Below are 17,695 nucleotides of genomic sequence, written 5' to 3' on the forward strand. Positions count from 1 at the left end.
ATCTAAATTGTTGAATAACAAACGACGGTGTAAAAAAGTTATTATAACTTCACTTCTCCTGTTGCCAGTTATTTTTTATATTTACTTTAAATCATTATCAGGAAAACATTTTATGTCAAAATTGCAGACTAAACGGTTTCTAAGTTGCAACTGTCGTTATCTTACATCGGTTTGGTAAAGTTAGCCTCTATTGGTCTGTATGATGAGTAAATCGTCACAAAAATATATATCCTAGGAGTAGATGGTCAACTCTTCGCTTTACATGCTGGCTTTTTACCCCAAATCTGAACGGAAAGTGTCCATACACAAATTACCTATTAATTTAAAAAAAGTTTTAATATACTTCGCATATGTTATTAATGATAATTGCGAGTCCTTGTTGTAACTTTATTTACGATAAGAAAGACTCACATGTATTATAAAGTGACTTTACGATAAGAAAGACTCACATGTATTATAAAGTGACTTTACGATAAGAAAGACTCACATGTATTACAAAGTGACTTTACGATAAGAAAGACTCACATGTATTACAAAGTGACTTTCAGTAACTTTATTTTTTCTTGGTCCTTGAGCACTGCAATTGGATGTTCTTGTATCACGCATGTGCCGTCAAAGTTCTTGTTTCACGCATGTGCCGTCAAAGTTCTTGTATCACGCATGTGCCGTCAAAGTTCGTTTTTTAGATTGCGTTTTTAAAAATGCGTTTTGCTCTTGTAGAAAACCTTTCAGCGCAAATTAAACTTCCGATGGTAGCGTGTAGATGGTTTCACTGCTATAACTGTTATTTCACGTGTTGATGTTATTGCAGCTTTATTAGTTGGAATGAAAATCTTTAATTTTTCTTCATATATGCTTTTTTATTAATTGGGAAAAAGCCAGCCTGTTAAAATGCAACTAATTCATGCAGTTGTTAAAGCTTTGCCATACTCAAACAGATTTTTAATCAATGATGGAAAAATTTCTTTATCCAACTTCTTGCAATTATTTTCAGTGTTAATTCTTGCCATTATTTTTTTCCGTACCTTATTAACATAGCAATAGATACTTATCTTTTATGGCTGCAAAATATGTATAGATTCTAATAAAATTAATATTAACAACTGATTATGTTAATAACCCATTTAATTCAAAAAAATAACGCATTTTCTTTTTGAAATTTTTTATTTATACTTTTACTTCTGTGAAAAACAAAATATTTCACAAGAATTGAAATTTTATTCTGCAAATTAAACGTTTTTTTTTTTCTCCCAAAACTTTGTTATTCTCAGGATGATAACCCAAAATAAAAGAACATTTTCTATCTTTGATAAACTATTTATTTAAGAAAAATTAAAAATTTTTTTTACTACTTCTCATAGAAGGAAAAATCTTCATTTTAATCATATTTTAATTCATTAATTGAATTTTTGGTTCGATTGTCGTCAGCGATTTTGAAGTAAGGCTTAAGTAAGTACGCCATAAACTGTTAAACACGTATTTAGTCTATAACCTTTCTGACCATGCAAAATAATAAGAGTACACTGTGTAAATAACTCCGCCATTATTGTTATAATAAAACAATCCTCTGTCACACCTTTTTACAAATGGTGATGCTTTTTTTTTAAAAAACTATTATTTCCTTAATCTGTTTTAAAATAGTTTATTTATTTTATGAAAACCTTTCAAAAACAAGAAGAAAAAATTTTTCGTTATTTTAATAAACTTTTTAACAAAAATTTTTTAAAACAAATTTAAAAAGCTTGATTGATATTAATCTTTAAGTCAACATTCGTGCCCCAACACATTCGTGGGAGGTTTAAATACACACTTACATCCCTTTCAAAATTGTCTTAATAGATCGGCGGTCGGCAGATGAAAAGTTTTTATCAATAACAAATATTTTTTCGTTATTTGCGGATTTTATCGATATGCTTTGGCAAAAAAAACAGCGAGGTGGTAGAAGTTTTACAGCAGAGAACTTTAGACCGAGCATTTTATTCCACGATACCAACGTTTTCATTTTTATGTTTTAACAAACTATGTGTAAAGTTATTTCGTCTTATGAACAGCGTTTTTTTTTATCTTGCAACCTTATACGTCAAAATTATAAGGATAAATATTTACTCTCTTGATAAGTTTTTTTAAGTTGTAAAAGAAGAACAAGAATTTTTTTTAAAGATTACAATTTCTTTAAATCTTGCAAGTGGGTACTTAAGAATTTTTTTTTTTCAGTCTTTATTCAATTTATATGCTATTTATGTATTGTTTAGAAGAAGAAAGAAGTAACATTTTCAACAAGGTGAAAAACGAAATCCAAGAAGTCGGATTTTAATTATCTTTGAAAATGGCTTGTCCGTTTATGAATGACAACTTGCAAATGTGAGTCAAATCTTTGGCATATAAATTGTTGTTTTTAAGTATTTTTAAAATAGTATTACTCTGAGCATAAAATTATTTAAAAAGTGAACCACATTAGCGCCGACATGATGTTCTACGTCAACCACATTAGCGCCGACATGATGTTTGTTCAGACGTATTTTTGACAGAGAAGGAAGAAATAAAAATAAACTTTTAAATTAAAGTGGAAGAATTATTTTTTTTATAAAATAAATTTTTTTTCTTAACTTTTAATGTCCTTTCTACATAAGTTCTTCATAACTTTGTTAAGTCTAAAACACTTTCCGGAAATTCTTACTGTTTAAGAGTGACAGATCATAAATCATAGGCTCTATTCTCCAGTTTTTCATTGATAACCAATAAACTATATTTTGAAATTGTTTAGAACATCTAAAAAAGAAAAGGAAGAAGATCAACTTGATTACACAAAATACTTGCAAGTAAGATAATCGAGTCTAACTATTGCTTAAGACTTAACACCTTAACTGTTGCATGTACAACCAGCGGCCAACAACAACTTATTTTGATACGCCGCTCCATGTTTTACTGCGGTATGTGGTACATGCCGATGCGTTCGTTTGTTTACAAATGCACGTGCATTTGTAAACAAACGTGTGGCAAACACCGTAGTAAAATAAGGAGCGGCGTATCAAAATATGTTGTTATTGGCCGCCGGCTGTACATGCGGCAGTTAAAGTGTTAAAAAAACCGCCTTTTTTTTTACTTTGCCTCTTTTCTTTTTAGCTTGACAAGTTGTTTTCAGCAATGAATATTCGATCTGATGTCCATGATGAACATTTGTTCATCATAATCCATCAAGGTACTGTACTGTATAACAATCCATCAAGGTATAGCAGATTTATTCGTTGTATAACAACGAACGATTTTCATCAAACAAACAATAAAAAACAAACGCTTTCATCATCAACATCGTCATCAAAATGCTTTCATCATCAACATCATCATCAAAATGCTTTCATCATCAACATCATCATCAAAATGCTTTCATCATCAACATCGTCATCAAAATGCTTTCATCATCAACATCATCATCAATTTCATCATCATCAATTTCATCATCAAACGCTTTCATCATCAACAAACGCTTTCATCAAACAAGCAATAAAAAATATTTTGATTTTTGTTGTTAAATTGTTAAAATATAAAAAACTTAAGATTATAACCAAAGTTAACCTTCAAAAACAAACGCATTAGTGGAAAAAACCGACAAAAACAATGTCATCAGCGAAGAAAACTGTAGAAAATAATGGTATCAGTGAAGAAATAGTGAAATAGAGAAACTGTATTTTTGGTCATTTCTGGACATGGGATTCAATTTCAGCCTGTGGGATGTTGATGATTTTGATGATTTTGATGATGTTGATGATGTTGATGATGTTATGATGTTGATGATGTTGATGATGTTGATGATGTTGATGATGTTGATGATGTTGATGATGTTGACCGAAACAGCATAAAGTATTAAGAAATATGGTTAAATATAGCCATTTTATGTGTAGACAAAGCGGCCCACTAGATCTTCTTCCAATGACCACCCTTTCACGGTATCAATGTAAACCTTTTTGAAAGAAATCAAATTTTTTTTACTTTCATTCAAAAAATTAAACAATTTAAATCGCTTTCACTTAAAGTATTATTTGTTGCTGAATTTTTTTGGCATACTTTTTACTTTCTTGTCATTTCTCTACATTCTTCTTGTTTTTCTGATTTCTTAACATTCTCGATCTTTTAGTATATGAGCTTTGGTTTAAACAAATCATTTATGAAATTGACTCAATACGAGAAATCTTCTTGCAGCCGGTAAGTCATAAGCTATTTTTTTTACTGCATTTTACTGTATGTTATTTTCTATTATTTTTTAAGTATTTTGAATCAATTGAAGTTTTTCATAAGCTGTCAATTTTTTTTATATAGCTACTGAATCTTTCTGAGAATTGAAATGTCTCAACCTTTTTTAAAATATACCGGCGACCGAAAATGAATCAATCATTAGGGTGTGTCATACCTTTTTCTTCTCCCTAATTAAAATCTCGATATTCTAAGAATCTGATATGAGGGTGGCGATAGTGTCTGGTGTAGGGGAAAACCTCAATGAATGGGACAGTTTTTGCAAAATGCTTTTTAAACGTAGATAAAATTGTCAAATATATATATTTAATTATGTTTGATAACCACCGACACTTGCTCAATGATATAGTAAAACAAAAAAATTGGATTTGCATTTGGCTATTGATAAAAAGAGAGTTTTATTGGAGCATGACATTTGTCCCATTCATTGGGACAAATGTCATGCTCCAATAAAACTCTCTTTTTGAATGGGACAAACATAAAAGAATTAAAAGTAAACGTATTTAATTCAATCATTTTTCAAATTAGCTTATTTATTGTAAATGTAGTTAAATATATAGATACATACATAAAGACCAGACAAAAAATATTTTTAACTTTAAACATTTTAACTCTAATTAAATTTCAATCAAAGTAGAACATTCTCATTTTAGAATATTATATTTAGTTATTTTTATTTAAGTAAAATATTGCAGTATAAAAGTGTGTAAAAAATACCCATTACCCATGGGGATAAAAGTAAGGGACAGCAGCATCCCTCTGTAAATAATACTTTATTAAATTCATTCAATAGGTATTACTTTGTCCCATTCAATATGCGCATCACTTTATCCAAAAATGATTAGTCACACCAAAAACACCATTAAGTTTGAATGTTTTACTCACAGTAGTACTAGAGACTGCTATCTATTTAAGCATGGAATTTTATTTTCCATAACTTCAAAAATTGCTGCAAAATCAGAAGAAAAAAATTTTTTTTTAATTACTTTTTACATTCACAATAACATCCATTGTCATTACGGTCATAGAGCAATAGGATGGATGAGTCGGTCAGTTGAGTCGGTCAGTTTTTATCACTCTTTGTTACAGGAATTTGAATATCCTTACATCGATGCTTGTATAAGAATCTGAGTTTGTCTCATTCAATAATCGTCCCATTCATTAAGGTTCTCCCCTACTCACTTTTCTTTCAATTAAAAAACAAACAAAAAATACGAGTGAAACTGTTTTTTGTCCACCACAATCAAATTGGTGTCCACATTTTTTCATTTTTGTCATAATAATTAAATCTTATTTTGACCGGTTGACACTTACTGGTTCTTCCCATTTCAATGTCTCATTGTCACAGAGTTTTTTTTTTGATAAAACTTTTCACTTAAAAAAAATTTTAAAAAAACTTTTATTAAATTTTTTATAATACTTTTACAGCTTTTGAAAATAATTTCTCATAGCCATATATATCATTATATATATCATCTTATATGTTATAAAATATATATGTTAAATGCTTATATGTTAAAAAATTTAAATTGACAGAGAGTCGATGAAGGTCACATGCTGAAAATCAACTCGAGGCTTGGTCGAGTAAACAAAATATTTGCAGTAAGTGTTCTCTTCATTTTACAAGGAAAGGCAAAGTGTTAATTTTTTTGGTAGTTATTTATTTTAATGGTAACTAATGATGGCCGAGTCGTTAATAGGCCAGGTTTTAGTTCTGACATTTACAAATGTTGCAGACCAATCATCATTATTTGATCAACAATTTTTTTAACAAGAGAATGTTTGAGTTTGTTTAAAATAATCCTGGTGGTAAAAGTCTGCTCTTTTTAGATTTTGGTTGATCAGATGAAGATTTTAGAAACAATGACGCCATTGGATTTTTTGGACTTCAGGTATTTTTTTAAAATAAATTCAAGAATTTAGTTTAAAAACGATTTTATCAATTGACTCAAAATTTTAACTTTTCCATTACATTCTATTTATCGGTATAAAATGTTTTTATTTGTATCTTTTTGCATAAAAACATTTTTCTTTTTTAGACACGTGTTAGAAAACTCATCTGGATTTCAAAGTTGGCAATTTAGAATTATCGAAAACAAACTTGGAGTCAAAAAGGTAAATGCTTTATAGTCATTTAATTTGGCCGACTAAAAGGTCGACCAAATCCTTTTTTTTTTTAATGATAATTTTTAAGCCAAGCTATTGAAAAATTGTTTTTTTATAGCTCATTTTGAATTTTAAGTTACAGCTTCTGTTTTATTGTCCAATAAAGTTTGGTTTAAGTAAAAAGAATGTTATAGCCAACCATAAAAATTTAAACGATTTACAATGAGAAAACAGGCGTAACAAGCAACTAAATATATCGAAGAAAAAATCGAAGCCACAATTCATTTCAGAGTTTTTAGATTTATATTTTTATGATAGGTTAACCGCATCAAACACAACCGCGCAGAATACAGGTTTCTGTTTTTATCTCATTTTTCTTGTAAGTTTCATATTGCGAACTGGAATATTTAAATGTATAAATAAAGAATTCACGTTTTGTATAAAAATCTTTTATATAGAAATAGTAATTGATGCATAATATGTGCTTGCTGAAAATTCTTCGCTTTTTTTTTTTTTTCTTTACTCACTTCAAAGAACGATTTTACAATTTAACTAAAAACGTTTTTAGCGAAGCGTTGAAAACAGAATATCGTAGCATGGTGGAGCTGTCCGAAAACGAACCGTCCCTATTTGTACTTTTGGAAGTAATTTTTATTAAATTTAGAATCTCTAAAAAAGCTCGCTTTACATTTTACTTTGAATCGTCACCTTATCAACGGGTGCTTAACGGCATTTGATAAAACTTTTTAGAAATGGTTGGAAAGAACACCAGGTTTAGAAGATAATAATTTTGAGTTCTCTTCTGAATTCGCCAAAAGTTGCTACCGTTGGTTCGCACAACTAAGACTGGAAGCTGAAGTATGCAGGTTTTTGATTTTTAAAATCGTCTACAAAACAAATTTAAGTTGCATCGAAAATTTGATATATATTTTTTGGTTTTAGAAAGAGGAAGATTGCGAAAATCGTCAAGCCATGTTAAACTCAATCGTCAAAAAAGAAGTGCAAATCTTAAAATCTATTTAAAGGAAGTCAATTTTATTTAACATTATTTTTGTGTTAACTGAAAACTTTTTACTTTTAGGAGGAATATGAAAAGATTTTGGATCAGAAAAAATACGATGTGATGCTTTCAAGATGTGAGTCTATTTTCTTGTTAAGTCAACTTTCTTATGTTTCATGTTTAAACGGTTAAGAAGTTTGTTTCTTATTTTTAAAGGTGAAATGTTTTTGTCGAGAAAAGCAGTTTACGGAGCACTGATGATATCTTTTTATCGAGATGAAGTGATATTCCATCAACCATTCACAATGCTTCATCTGTTAATGGATATTGATGTCTCCATGATGAAGTGGAGAAGTAATATATTTGATTTTCCTCTAAAACTTATTTGGTAAAATATAGAAGTAAAAAGTTCATATGAATAAAAATAAGGTTAACGGACCTAAAGCTCGTTAAAAAGCCACGTCATCTTCTTTTATTAGATTGCAGAAAGCACTGAAACAAATTTTAATGTCAACAATATTTTAACAACCAAGGATTTGCCAAACAAATAAATAAAAGATAAAGATGTTTAAAATATAAATATTGTAGGTAAATAGTTAACAGATAACTGATAATGATAGGCATTCGAAATCGCAAGAGCTTTGCATGATTTTTTAGAACTTCTTTGTCACAAAAATCTCTTAAAAACTACGTTGTTAATAAAAAGTTCTTGTTAATTGTTGTAAACGTTGTTGTTAATTGTTGTAAAAGTTGTTGTTAATTGTTGTAAAAGTTGTTGTTAATTGTTGTAAAAGTTGTTGTTAATTGTTGTAAAAGTTGTTGCTAATTGTTGTAAAAGTTGTTGTTAATTGTTGTAAAAGTTAACGCTTTACAATCGGACTGGTATTAATTTGAATGTACTTTAAGACACTTTAAGATAATTTAAAATATTTTAGGATATTACGATGAATTTTAAAAAGAATTCAAAAAGTTTACTTACAAAAACTTTCAAAAACAAAAAAACTAGTTTTTAAAACACCAACTATAAGCAACAATATGTCAAAACACTGCCGAATTGTTCTAAAATCTTTAACTGTCAAAGCAAGTATGAAATGTAAATGTAGAAAATATATGGTCCATTCCCTCTCTATAAATGTAGGAAATACACCATATATTTATCAATAAAGAGTATTTATGTTAATGACTTTCAGAAACTGTTTACAAATTTCAAATTACTACTATTTTAGATAACCATGCTCTCCTTGTACAGCGGATGTTGGGATCAAATGCAGGTTCCGGGGGTTCTTCTGGTTATTCTTATCTTCGCGCTACTATAAGGTAGTTAAACTATATTTTAATTTTTATAACTTGATAAGTTTCATATGTCATATAACTTCAATTTTCAATTAGCATCATATTTCATGTAATTTCATATTTTATATAGTTTTATATTTCATAGTATTTTTCATAGTATTTTTCATAGTATTTTTCATAGTATTTTTCATAGTATTTTTCATAGTATTTTTCATAGTATTTTTCATAGTATTTTTCATAGTATTTTTCATAGTATTTTTCATAGTATTTTTCATAGTATTTTTCATAGTATTTTTCATAGTATTTTTCATAGTATTTTTCATAAAACTTTTCATAAAACTTTTCATAAAATTTTTTATAAAATTTTTCATAAATTTTTTCATAAATTTTTTCATAAATTTTTAATGACATTTTTAATGACATTTTTAATGACATTTTAAAATTTCTTCTAGTCTTTTTAACCTTTGACGCTATGCTACTTAAAATATTTTAACTAATTATTTGTCAAATTATTCATTAACTTGTTTTGTATTTAGCGATCGTTACAAAGCCTTCCAAGACTTCTTTCTTCTTTCTAACTATAATTTACCTCGCCAGTACATACCTCGTTTGCACATAAACACTCGTAAAAGGTTATGCTCTGTTTCTATGGAAGAGCAGTGAAGAAGATAAACTTAAAATAATTTTACCTGTCGCAAGACCTAAAATTTTTTTTTTCAAACAATCAACAATTTTTCCCTGAAGAAAATGATCTTGTGATCTGAACGCAATTTTATGAGATACGTTGGAGAGATTTACTTCGGAGATTTCGGGGAGATTTATTTTAAAAAAATATGTACATTTTTTTTCTTCCTTGTTTTCAAATTCTTTGTAAATAAGCAACGTTGTTCATCATGAAGAAGTAAATCAAAAATGTTTTTATTTCTTCGGCAGTAGTACAATCTCAAATAAAAAAAGTTGTGCGCGCGCATTCGCTTATTTGGGAAGAAGTTTCATCTGCTTCGTTTTCAGCTATTAAAATAGTTCAAATCTAAATTTTTTTGATATGCAGGGAAATGTGCAGGATAAGAAATCACCACATTATTCTATAAAACATTCTAAGAAGTATGTTCAAATTCGTCATAAAAACGTCCGCGAAACGATTACAAAGCGAGAACCCATATTACAATAGTTCTTTTTATTTATAAACGCGTCAATTATTAAAGACTCGCACTTGCGTTTTAAAGTACTACAATAAAGAAAAGCTCTGCGTATTGGCCAATCAGAAATGTTTTATTTCAGTCTAAACATCATTTAGTTGAGAGCTAATTTTTAATTTATTTAATGAACTTAAAACACACCTGCTATATTTAAAAGCAAAAACAAACTTACAAAAATTGTATTTGGGAAATGAGTGGATTGTAATACAAAATTAATCAGCTCTAATTGATTGTCTGGGAGAACATAGAAATAAAATTGTCTTCAGTGGAAGTTTAACCGAGTTTTATTGGTTCGGTGGAGTATCTTATAAGATTGGGCAGTAGGTAAATTGGCTGTTTGTTGTTGCTTTATTTTCAGTTTTTTTATGAAAATTTATCAGTTATTTCGATGGATTTTACCAAAAAAGCAAATACGTTTTAAAACGCGTGTGAAAAGTTTCTTCACTGTTGTTGCTCTTCTAACTTGTGAAAATCTCACCGTCTTTTTACATAACAAATATATAAATAGTTTATTGTAATATTATAATAAATATTATCCTATAAGAATATTACCTTATTGTAATGATCAGTATATTATAAAAATGAATTTGAAAACAAACTGTCATAGCATTAAAACGAATTCAATGTGTAACAGGTGACGCTATCCTCTCTAATTTAAAACAAAAACAAAAAACCATTTTATTGTAACCGTTCAGTTGATGTCCATTCTACATGTGATGTGGCTGAGTGAACCAGAAACATTTTAACATTACAATTGTAGTTTCACTTTATATGTTTATAAGTTTATATATTTATAAGTTTATATGCATATTTAAATTCGAAGCCTAATAATCTGTTCTTTTTTTTTTTTGCAAATAAAGTTTAACTGAATCAATACCAAATCAATATAAGATAATGAAATTATTTTTTTTTAATGAGTTCATTAATTCAATATATATTTTTTAAACAGCAAAACGAAAGATGTCAAGCTTTCAGCAGCAATCAACAGAAAACATTTCTGAACAGGTATGATAACATTTCTGAACAGGTATGATAACATTTCTGAACAGGTATGAAAACATTTCTGAACAGGTATGATAACATTTCTGAACAGGTATGATAACATTTCTGAACAGGTATGATAACAAGTGTAACAAATTGTTAAAAAAAATATTCCAAATAATTGACCAACAAAACGCAACGTTTACTCGCCTTACTTCAGAAATATATTTGTTTATTTATTTATTTATATTATTTATTGAACATAAGAATTTGGTTACATCTACGACGGCTATGCTTCTTTGCTTTTATATTTTATCATTTTTTTAATAGGATATCAAATTAAATTTTTTAAATTAATTTTTTAAAATTATTATAACATTTATTTTACAAAAAAATTAAATAACAGAGTAATGAAGCTGACTGAACAAGACAAAAAATCTCTAACAGCGGGTGAAGAGATTTGTATACGCAAATAGGGGAATTTACAAATCCCTTTAACCAATGTCAGAAAGGAGACTTGTAAATATCTCATTAAATATTTGTATTGTTTACAATGTTCTCTTTTAACATAATAGTGTCACTTGTGACGTCAATAAAAATGGAGTGACCTGAACATATTTGAATTTTAAACCTCCCTTAAGGGGTATGCCCCCTGATAAAACTAAATCAGTAACTTGGTATTGCATGCTATAAAACTATATATTTTCTAAGAGTTCTTTATAAATTATAAAAAAAAAAATTCATAGCAAACAACTATAATGGCGGAAATAGTGGAAAAAGTCTATGATTTTAGCAGTTGATAATTTCAGAACTATTATGTATTTCTAAATGAAACTTTGATACTAGACTCTTTAAAGCAAGGTCTACAACTTAAACTAAAAAAATATTATAATTTTTGCCTCGATCACCCCAAATATTTAGTCGAAAATTTTAGCAAAGTTTAGACAAAAATATTTCTTGATTTAAAAGTCAAAACTCGAATGTTTTTAGCTTAAGTTGCAAGTACAAGTCATATAAACATACCCTGAAAATTTGATCACTCTACCATCTCTAGTTCAAAAGATATCATTTGCTAAAACTGGCTTGTCAACAAAAACACTCATTTTGAGTAAAAGAACTTTAAAGTTTAAAATTGTGTAAAGACCACTTCAGCTTTAAACATATCATACATTTTGAGAAAAAACTATTTAAATATAGGTTTTAAATTGTTTAAATTCGGAATCTACGTTAAATTTTGATTTAAAAACAATCATATTAATTTTTTGAAAAAAATTAAAAATTTTCTTAAATTATTGGGGGGCATACCCCTTAACATCAGGAAGAAGAAATGTCCGAAATCCACTTACTTTAACTTGTAAAATATAGATATTGAAATTATTATTTACATTCCAATTAAACAGCTTTTTTTAAAACAGTTTTTGATAAATGACACTTGATCAAGTATATTATAAAAAAACAAGCTTCAGTTGAATTATATAAAAATATTTTTAGTAGTCAAATCCTCTCCTAGTTTTTATTCTTATCAAGATAAACGTTTTTTTCTTCGTTTTTAATTTCAAACAAAGAGCAGACAAGTAAGAAACGGAAAGAAAATTCGATACGTAGAATCTCCCAGTTACATTCCCAGTTTCGAGCAGAAATTCGAAAATGCAAATCTTCTCGACAACAGCGGCGCTTGTGATTACAGAAAAAAAAAGGTGAGAATTGCGTCATAAGGGAGAAGAAATTTTTGTTTCAAGCCAATTGACGTTAGGTTATTTTTGCTTCAATTTTTAGATTTTTGCTTCATACTGCCGTTGCTTGACTCGCTCTACAGTTGGAATGATATTGATTTGTGTTGCAATGTTTATGATTGGTGTTGTAGTTGGTTTTACTCCATTCATTAAAGTCTACGTTGACGCATGTCAAGGTATTAGTTTGAATGAAAAATAATGAAAGTGTTGCGTATTTTTTATCTAGTTAAAAAAAGTTTTAACAACCTCCAAACTTGTTTTGTTTCTCTATCATTTTTTCTCTATCGTTTTTTAAACTTAAAAATTTAATATACTCTTAAGGAAGAGGAGAGGGCGAAGTCGTCACGAAAGTAAATACTTTTTATTGAAACTATTTTCGGAAATACCGTAAATGACCAAGCTAGCCCCACTTCAGTATTAACCCCCACCCCTAAAACTCAAGTTGTTAAATAACCGCCTATTTTGAACTAGCCCCCATCAAGTTTATTTAAAATGGGGGCTTAGCTTAAAGGAAGGTCAGCCATGCGAAACTAGCTATGCGATGCTGAAAAAAACAGATACTGCTAATAACCATTAAATTTCCTCAAAAAAAAAAGTTTGTATTTTGTAGATGATCGACACATCCTCCAAAAAATGATCAATTACTTTAACATGAACAACGGATCATTTCCTAAAGGTGAGTCATTTCTACATAAGTCTTTTTTATTTATATATTTTTTTTATTAAAACGCAAAATATACAAAACGCACATTTAAATTCTCCTAAATATTAACAAGAATGTTTGACTTTAATAGTTGATAAAAATGTATGCAGAGGGGATTTATTGCTAAAAAAAAAAAATTCTTGAGATGATTAGTTGTAATAGTTGTAAATTTTTCAACCCAAGTCTTGAACGAAATAAATTTTATAGTGGACTTTAAAATCACTTTACAAAGAGCCTTACGTGAGAATATTATTCATGAGATATTTAGAAATTGAGTCAGATTATTTTTGTTTTGCTGGTATAATATATAATTAATAATCGTTCAAACATCTGCTTTTTTCGATTTAAGAGCAATTGTCTTTTGCTGAACAAAATGTAAAGATCTTATTTTCAGTCTATATGACTACAACCAAGGGTCCTGTAGCTAAGTCTATCATAGCAAACAAAATTTTTCGGATTGCAAATAGAATTAAATACCTATATAATCTCAAGAAGCATCTTTTCACTTATAAAAATTAAAGTCCCAACTTTTGAAAATATATTTGACCCAGTTTCAGACTTATTATTTATTTACTTGTAAAAATTTTTAAATAATTTATATTAAAGTAACATAAATACAACTAAATAGTAATTACTTTAACTGTATTTATGATATTCTCCATATTGTTGTATAAATTGCATAAGATAATTTTTGTTTATATTACATCAAAGCAAGTTCTTTTTTTTTATTTTTTAGGAAATTTTCCATCTGACCCAATAATGAATATAGGTACGAAGTTAAACTGATTTTTTTTGCGTATTTATTGCATGTATTGGAGTTTTTCTGTTTGTAATTGACATAAAATTGTTTCAACGAAAAATGTGCGCACCAATTAAATATAAGTTTTTGCTTTTTCTTTGGCAGGTCATGCTAGAATTTACGCACCAATCAAATATAAGTTTTTGCTTTTTCTTTGGCAGGTCATGCTAAAGGAAACAATGATATTGAACTTCAATGCTTCGGTGAAATTGAAATACTTGAGGTGGAATATTCCGGTATTTTATCAACAAAAGAATCTAAAGACAAAGTATCAGAGTTTTGCAAAGATAACCTTCAACGATCCTTTAACCTGGTCCGGTGTGTCGTCAGTATGCAGAGAGTGTTCCAAACACCTTACGACGATCAGTCATACACGCAAATTTCTTATTCGTGCAAGTTGCCGTCCAACGCTTAAAGCAAAACCTTTTAACTCGATGCATTTTCTTCAAGCTGTAAGCTAAAAATCCATTTATTGGAAAGCTACTTGTTGGATAAGTGAGGCTTTTGATAATTTAAAAATAATACAATAATTTTTATCCGAGACTTTTTAGCTGTTTACACGTTACACCAAAATCTTAAACAAAGCGCCTCGCACCGAGTACATATAAATCTGCATATTGTATGTGATAATTATGTAATATATGATAATTTATAAAATAAGTCTCTTAGAAAGAAAGAAGCAAGTTAGAGCCAATTTTACTTGTGCTGTTTTATCATGTGTCGCTTTATTATCTCAGTATTTTTTTAAATGATATTTTTGATGTATAGAAAATGCAAAATCCAATACCTTAAAATTTTTCTTCTTTAAAAGTTATAAATTTCGGTCACGGCAGATTGCTGTTGTTGTAATAGCTGACATTACGAAGCTGATACTACGATCAAGAGCTACATTAATAAATCAAGCTAAATGTTTTTTTCAGGGTTTTACTTCTTGTAAAGTTTGTCAAGAATTACTTTTATTTTTTTACATGATTGACTTTTAAACATGTGGGTTAATGATCTCATTTTTCTGAAACTTTTTTGGCTTTTATAAAATCTTCAGAAAAATTTGCTACAACAGAAAAACAGCTGTAGTAAAAAAGGTTTCGGGAAAACAAAATTTCGTTTTTTCTCGTTACGTTAAATAAAAAATCATTTTATTTTTCAATTCTTTGCTAGAGGTACATCCAACAGTTAGCAAATATAATGTATAAATACTATTTTAATTACTATAACACCCTCGATGCTCCTATTTGATGCAAAAAAAGTATTCGGCCAAACGTTTTTTAATGCGTCCCGCATTTTACATTAATTTGATGACATATTGGCGTTTAAAACATAAACATTATTTGCATAAATTCTACTTACACTTAAAATAATTTTTTTTGGCGCTCTAAAATGGTACTATCTGAGAAACTATTTTTTGGCGCTCTAAAATGATACTATCTGAGAAACTGCACTCACTTAGAAAAATTGTTTCTTAAGACAAATTACTCTTTCAAATACCCCTCTATTGTAACTCAATTTTATCATTGACATGATACAGGATACGGGAAAGAAAGATAAAACGAGTCACAGGTGTTCAACCGTTTGTGATACAGCCTGATCTTGATTTGCGGAGTACTGGAGCCAGTTTTATTCAGGTCTTAGATGATAGAACTGATGACGGCGGTTTGTGAAAATTACTATTATTTTCGCTTTAACTTTTATTGTCTTAATCCAACTTCAAGATGTTTTATTCTTCGTGTTTCTATCATTCATGCTGTTTTTGGGTCGTTTAACTAAAAATAACAACTTTGAGTACAAATAGAGTTAATACAAGTTTTATTTCTAATGTTTGTAGTTAAAAGTTACAACTATTGTCAATAAACCCGTTATACTTGTTTGGTATCATAATTATTTATGCATGAAACGTCATTTCTCTCTCTTGCAAAAATCTTTACTACACGACTTTTAACGAGGATATTTAACGAAGAGAACTTTATCAAAAACTTTATTACGTTTATTGAATTGTCATTAAATAGATGTGAAACCAAGAACATGGCGTCATAAATTGACAGCCGGCTGAATACTTTTTTGTATTAAATTGGGCTTCGGAGTTTAATCTCGGAAGTCATAGTGATTAAAAACAATAATAATATGTCAAAAGTTAGATTGCCTTAAGAAAATATTTAGAGCCTAATCAAGTCTGGATTATCCAAGGGGCCTAGGGGCAATTGCCCCAGGCCTATGAGAGAAGTGAGGCCGAGGAAAAAAAACTTTCCTTTTAACTTATGACATAACAAAAGAAAACTTTAAATTTTTTTAATATATTACTTTTAAAACGCACAGTTCAACATTATTTTATACATCATTCATAACTTATTCAAAATTTTTAACTTTTTGAAAATTTAAAAAAAAATCATTTGACTATGTATGTTAATGAAATAAATTTCGGATAACCATGAATTTGTTTAAAATTCTTTAAAATTTTACTAAAGTGCGACAATCAGGAACAATTTAAAAAACAAACTTTTCTTGTTGTTGTTGATAGGGTTCTTGAAAGAAGCCAATAATGTCAGACATAAAATTTTTTCGTGAAGATCAGAGTATTTCGTATAACACAATAATTGCGATTTGGAAACGGATTTCACGGATGAGATCATTATGTTCTTTGAAATATTAAAAATGGAAAGACAACGAGTAAAAAAAGTGAAGCAAATGTTGCAGTATAATATTGTGAAATAATTAACTGCACTTTTCCAAATGTATGGATTGCATTTGGGCTTTATGTGAGCATCTTGGATGGAGAACTCTTGTGAAGGAGAACGTTCTTTCTCAATAATCAAAAGAGTAAAAATTTAAGATTGACAAAAAAAAGCTAACAAAGTTCTTCTCTTTTCTGCATTGAAAACACGATTTGATGAAAAATCTTAAAGTATATCATATAATCAATTGCTCTGAAACTATTAAACACACAAAGTGCAGTCTCGAAGTGCAGGTACAAGAACAAGTTCCTTATTTCCTCATTTGATACCGAAGATTGATCCTGGTTCACTTCACTTCACTTTACGTTTACGTCACATTATACTTTTAAGATTTTGTTTCCATGGAGTCATTAGAACTCACGCCACCGTAATTATAAATGTAATTTTAACGTTTAATTTTGTAATATATGGCTGATGATTGCCGTTAGGCATGAAACTTAAAGTTCCATAATAAAAGTTTTTCTTTATCGTTTTTAATTATAATTATATATATATATATATATATATATATATATATATATATATATATATATATATATATATATATATATATATATATATATATATATATATATATATATATATATATATATATATATATTAATAATAAACATCAAATAATACGAATTCTCTAAATACAAATATTAATTTATTGTGAGAAATTTTCGCTGGATTATGGTTACCAGCATCATCAGCTCGTAAAATTATTTTAAGTTACAAAAAACGGTTAAAGTTAACTGACGTCAGCAGTTGAATGGCTTCTTTCTTTATTATCCTTACGTAAAAACGTAAAGAATTTCTCATAATAAATTAATATTTGTATTTAGAGAATTCGTATTATTTGATGTTTATTATTAATATAACTCTTATACAAGATGTCAACATTCAAATCATATATATATATATA

The 17,695-nt window shown here is 28.3% G+C and overlaps 2 protein-coding genes and 1 long non-coding RNA gene across 7 annotated transcripts; 2 read left to right on the forward strand and 1 right to left on the reverse strand.

Annotated features, from left to right (window-relative positions):
- Positions 1-681: 681 nt before the first annotated feature.
- On the forward strand, positions 682-9,560 carry LOC149881228 (tryptophan 2,3-dioxygenase-like). Of its 4 annotated transcripts, none has more exons than XM_090068639.1 (16): positions 1,762-2,025; positions 2,253-2,361; positions 2,765-2,819; positions 3,124-3,199; positions 4,133-4,200; positions 5,785-5,850; positions 6,079-6,140; positions 6,288-6,363; positions 6,673-6,707; positions 6,923-6,998; positions 7,105-7,212; positions 7,297-7,353; positions 7,436-7,490; positions 7,571-7,708; positions 8,581-8,671; positions 9,184-9,560. In XM_090068639.1, the coding sequence occupies exons 2-16, from the start codon at positions 2,327-2,329 to the stop codon at positions 9,308-9,310; spliced, it is 1,125 nt and encodes a 374-aa protein (XP_089924765.1). In that variant the 5' UTR covers positions 1,762-2,025; positions 2,253-2,326; the 3' UTR covers positions 9,311-9,560. The 4 variants fall into 4 exon arrangements, with proteins under 4 accessions (XP_089924764.1, XP_089924765.1, XP_089924767.1 ...); XM_090068641.1 differs by having other exon boundaries at positions 1,830-1,935; XM_090068640.1 differs by lacking the exon at positions 1,762-2,025 and adding an exon at positions 2,084-2,185.
- A 465-nt stretch (positions 9,561-10,025) lies between these two features.
- On the forward strand, positions 10,026-14,856 carry LOC149881229 (uncharacterized). 2 transcript variants are annotated; one of them, XM_090068642.1, is made up of 7 exons: positions 10,026-10,170; positions 10,796-10,851; positions 12,393-12,524; positions 12,604-12,736; positions 13,171-13,236; positions 14,000-14,032; positions 14,224-14,856. In XM_090068642.1, exons 2-7 carry the CDS (start codon positions 10,807-10,809, stop codon positions 14,475-14,477), a joined length of 663 nt encoding a protein of 220 aa, XP_089924768.1. In that variant the 5' UTR covers positions 10,026-10,170; positions 10,796-10,806; the 3' UTR covers positions 14,478-14,856. The 2 variants fall into 2 exon arrangements, with proteins under 2 accessions (XP_089924768.1, XP_089924769.1); XM_090068643.1 differs by lacking the exon at positions 10,026-10,170 and adding an exon at positions 10,476-10,602.
- Positions 14,857-15,508: 652 nt separating this feature from the next.
- On the reverse strand, positions 15,509-17,179 carry LOC149881230 (uncharacterized). Its single transcript, XR_016445975.1, has 2 exons — positions 16,554-17,179; positions 15,509-15,822 (listed from the first exon to the last, which is right to left on the reverse strand). It is a non-coding gene; the product is annotated as an uncharacterized LOC149881230 (long non-coding RNA).
- Positions 17,180-17,695: the final 516 nt, after the last annotated feature.

This window comes from Hydra viridissima, unplaced genomic scaffold (genome assembly GCF_058129835.1).
Source record: "Hydra viridissima isolate aposymbiotic clone 2 unplaced genomic scaffold, HvirCarnegie_v1 scaffold_12, whole genome shotgun sequence".
In the NCBI taxonomy this organism is placed as follows: domain Eukaryota; kingdom Metazoa; phylum Cnidaria; class Hydrozoa; order Anthoathecata; family Hydridae; genus Hydra; species Hydra viridissima.

Bases quoted from the DNA above. Each gene is read 5' to 3' on its own strand.
- LOC149881229 (XM_090068642.1), top strand. From the start codon at position 10,807: ATGTCAAGCTTTCAGCAGCAATCAACAGAAAACATTTCTGAACAG. The intron at 12,525-12,603 runs GTGAGAATTGCG...TTCAATTTTTAG, and splicing joins GTGATTACAGAAAAAAAAAG to ATTTTTGCTTCATACTGCCG. The intron at 13,237-13,999 runs GTGAGTCATTTC...TTTATTTTTTAG, and splicing joins CAACGGATCATTTCCTAAAG to GAAATTTTCCATCTGACCCA.
- LOC149881228 (XM_090068638.1), top strand. From the start codon at position 2,327: ATGGCTTGTCCGTTTATGAATGACAACTTGCAAAT. The intron at 2,362-2,764 runs GTGAGTCAAATC...GAAATTGTTTAG, and splicing joins ATGAATGACAACTTGCAAAT to AACATCTAAAAAAGAAAAGG. The intron at 6,999-7,104 runs GTAATTTTTATT...AAAACTTTTTAG, and splicing joins CCCTATTTGTACTTTTGGAA to AAATGGTTGGAAAGAACACC.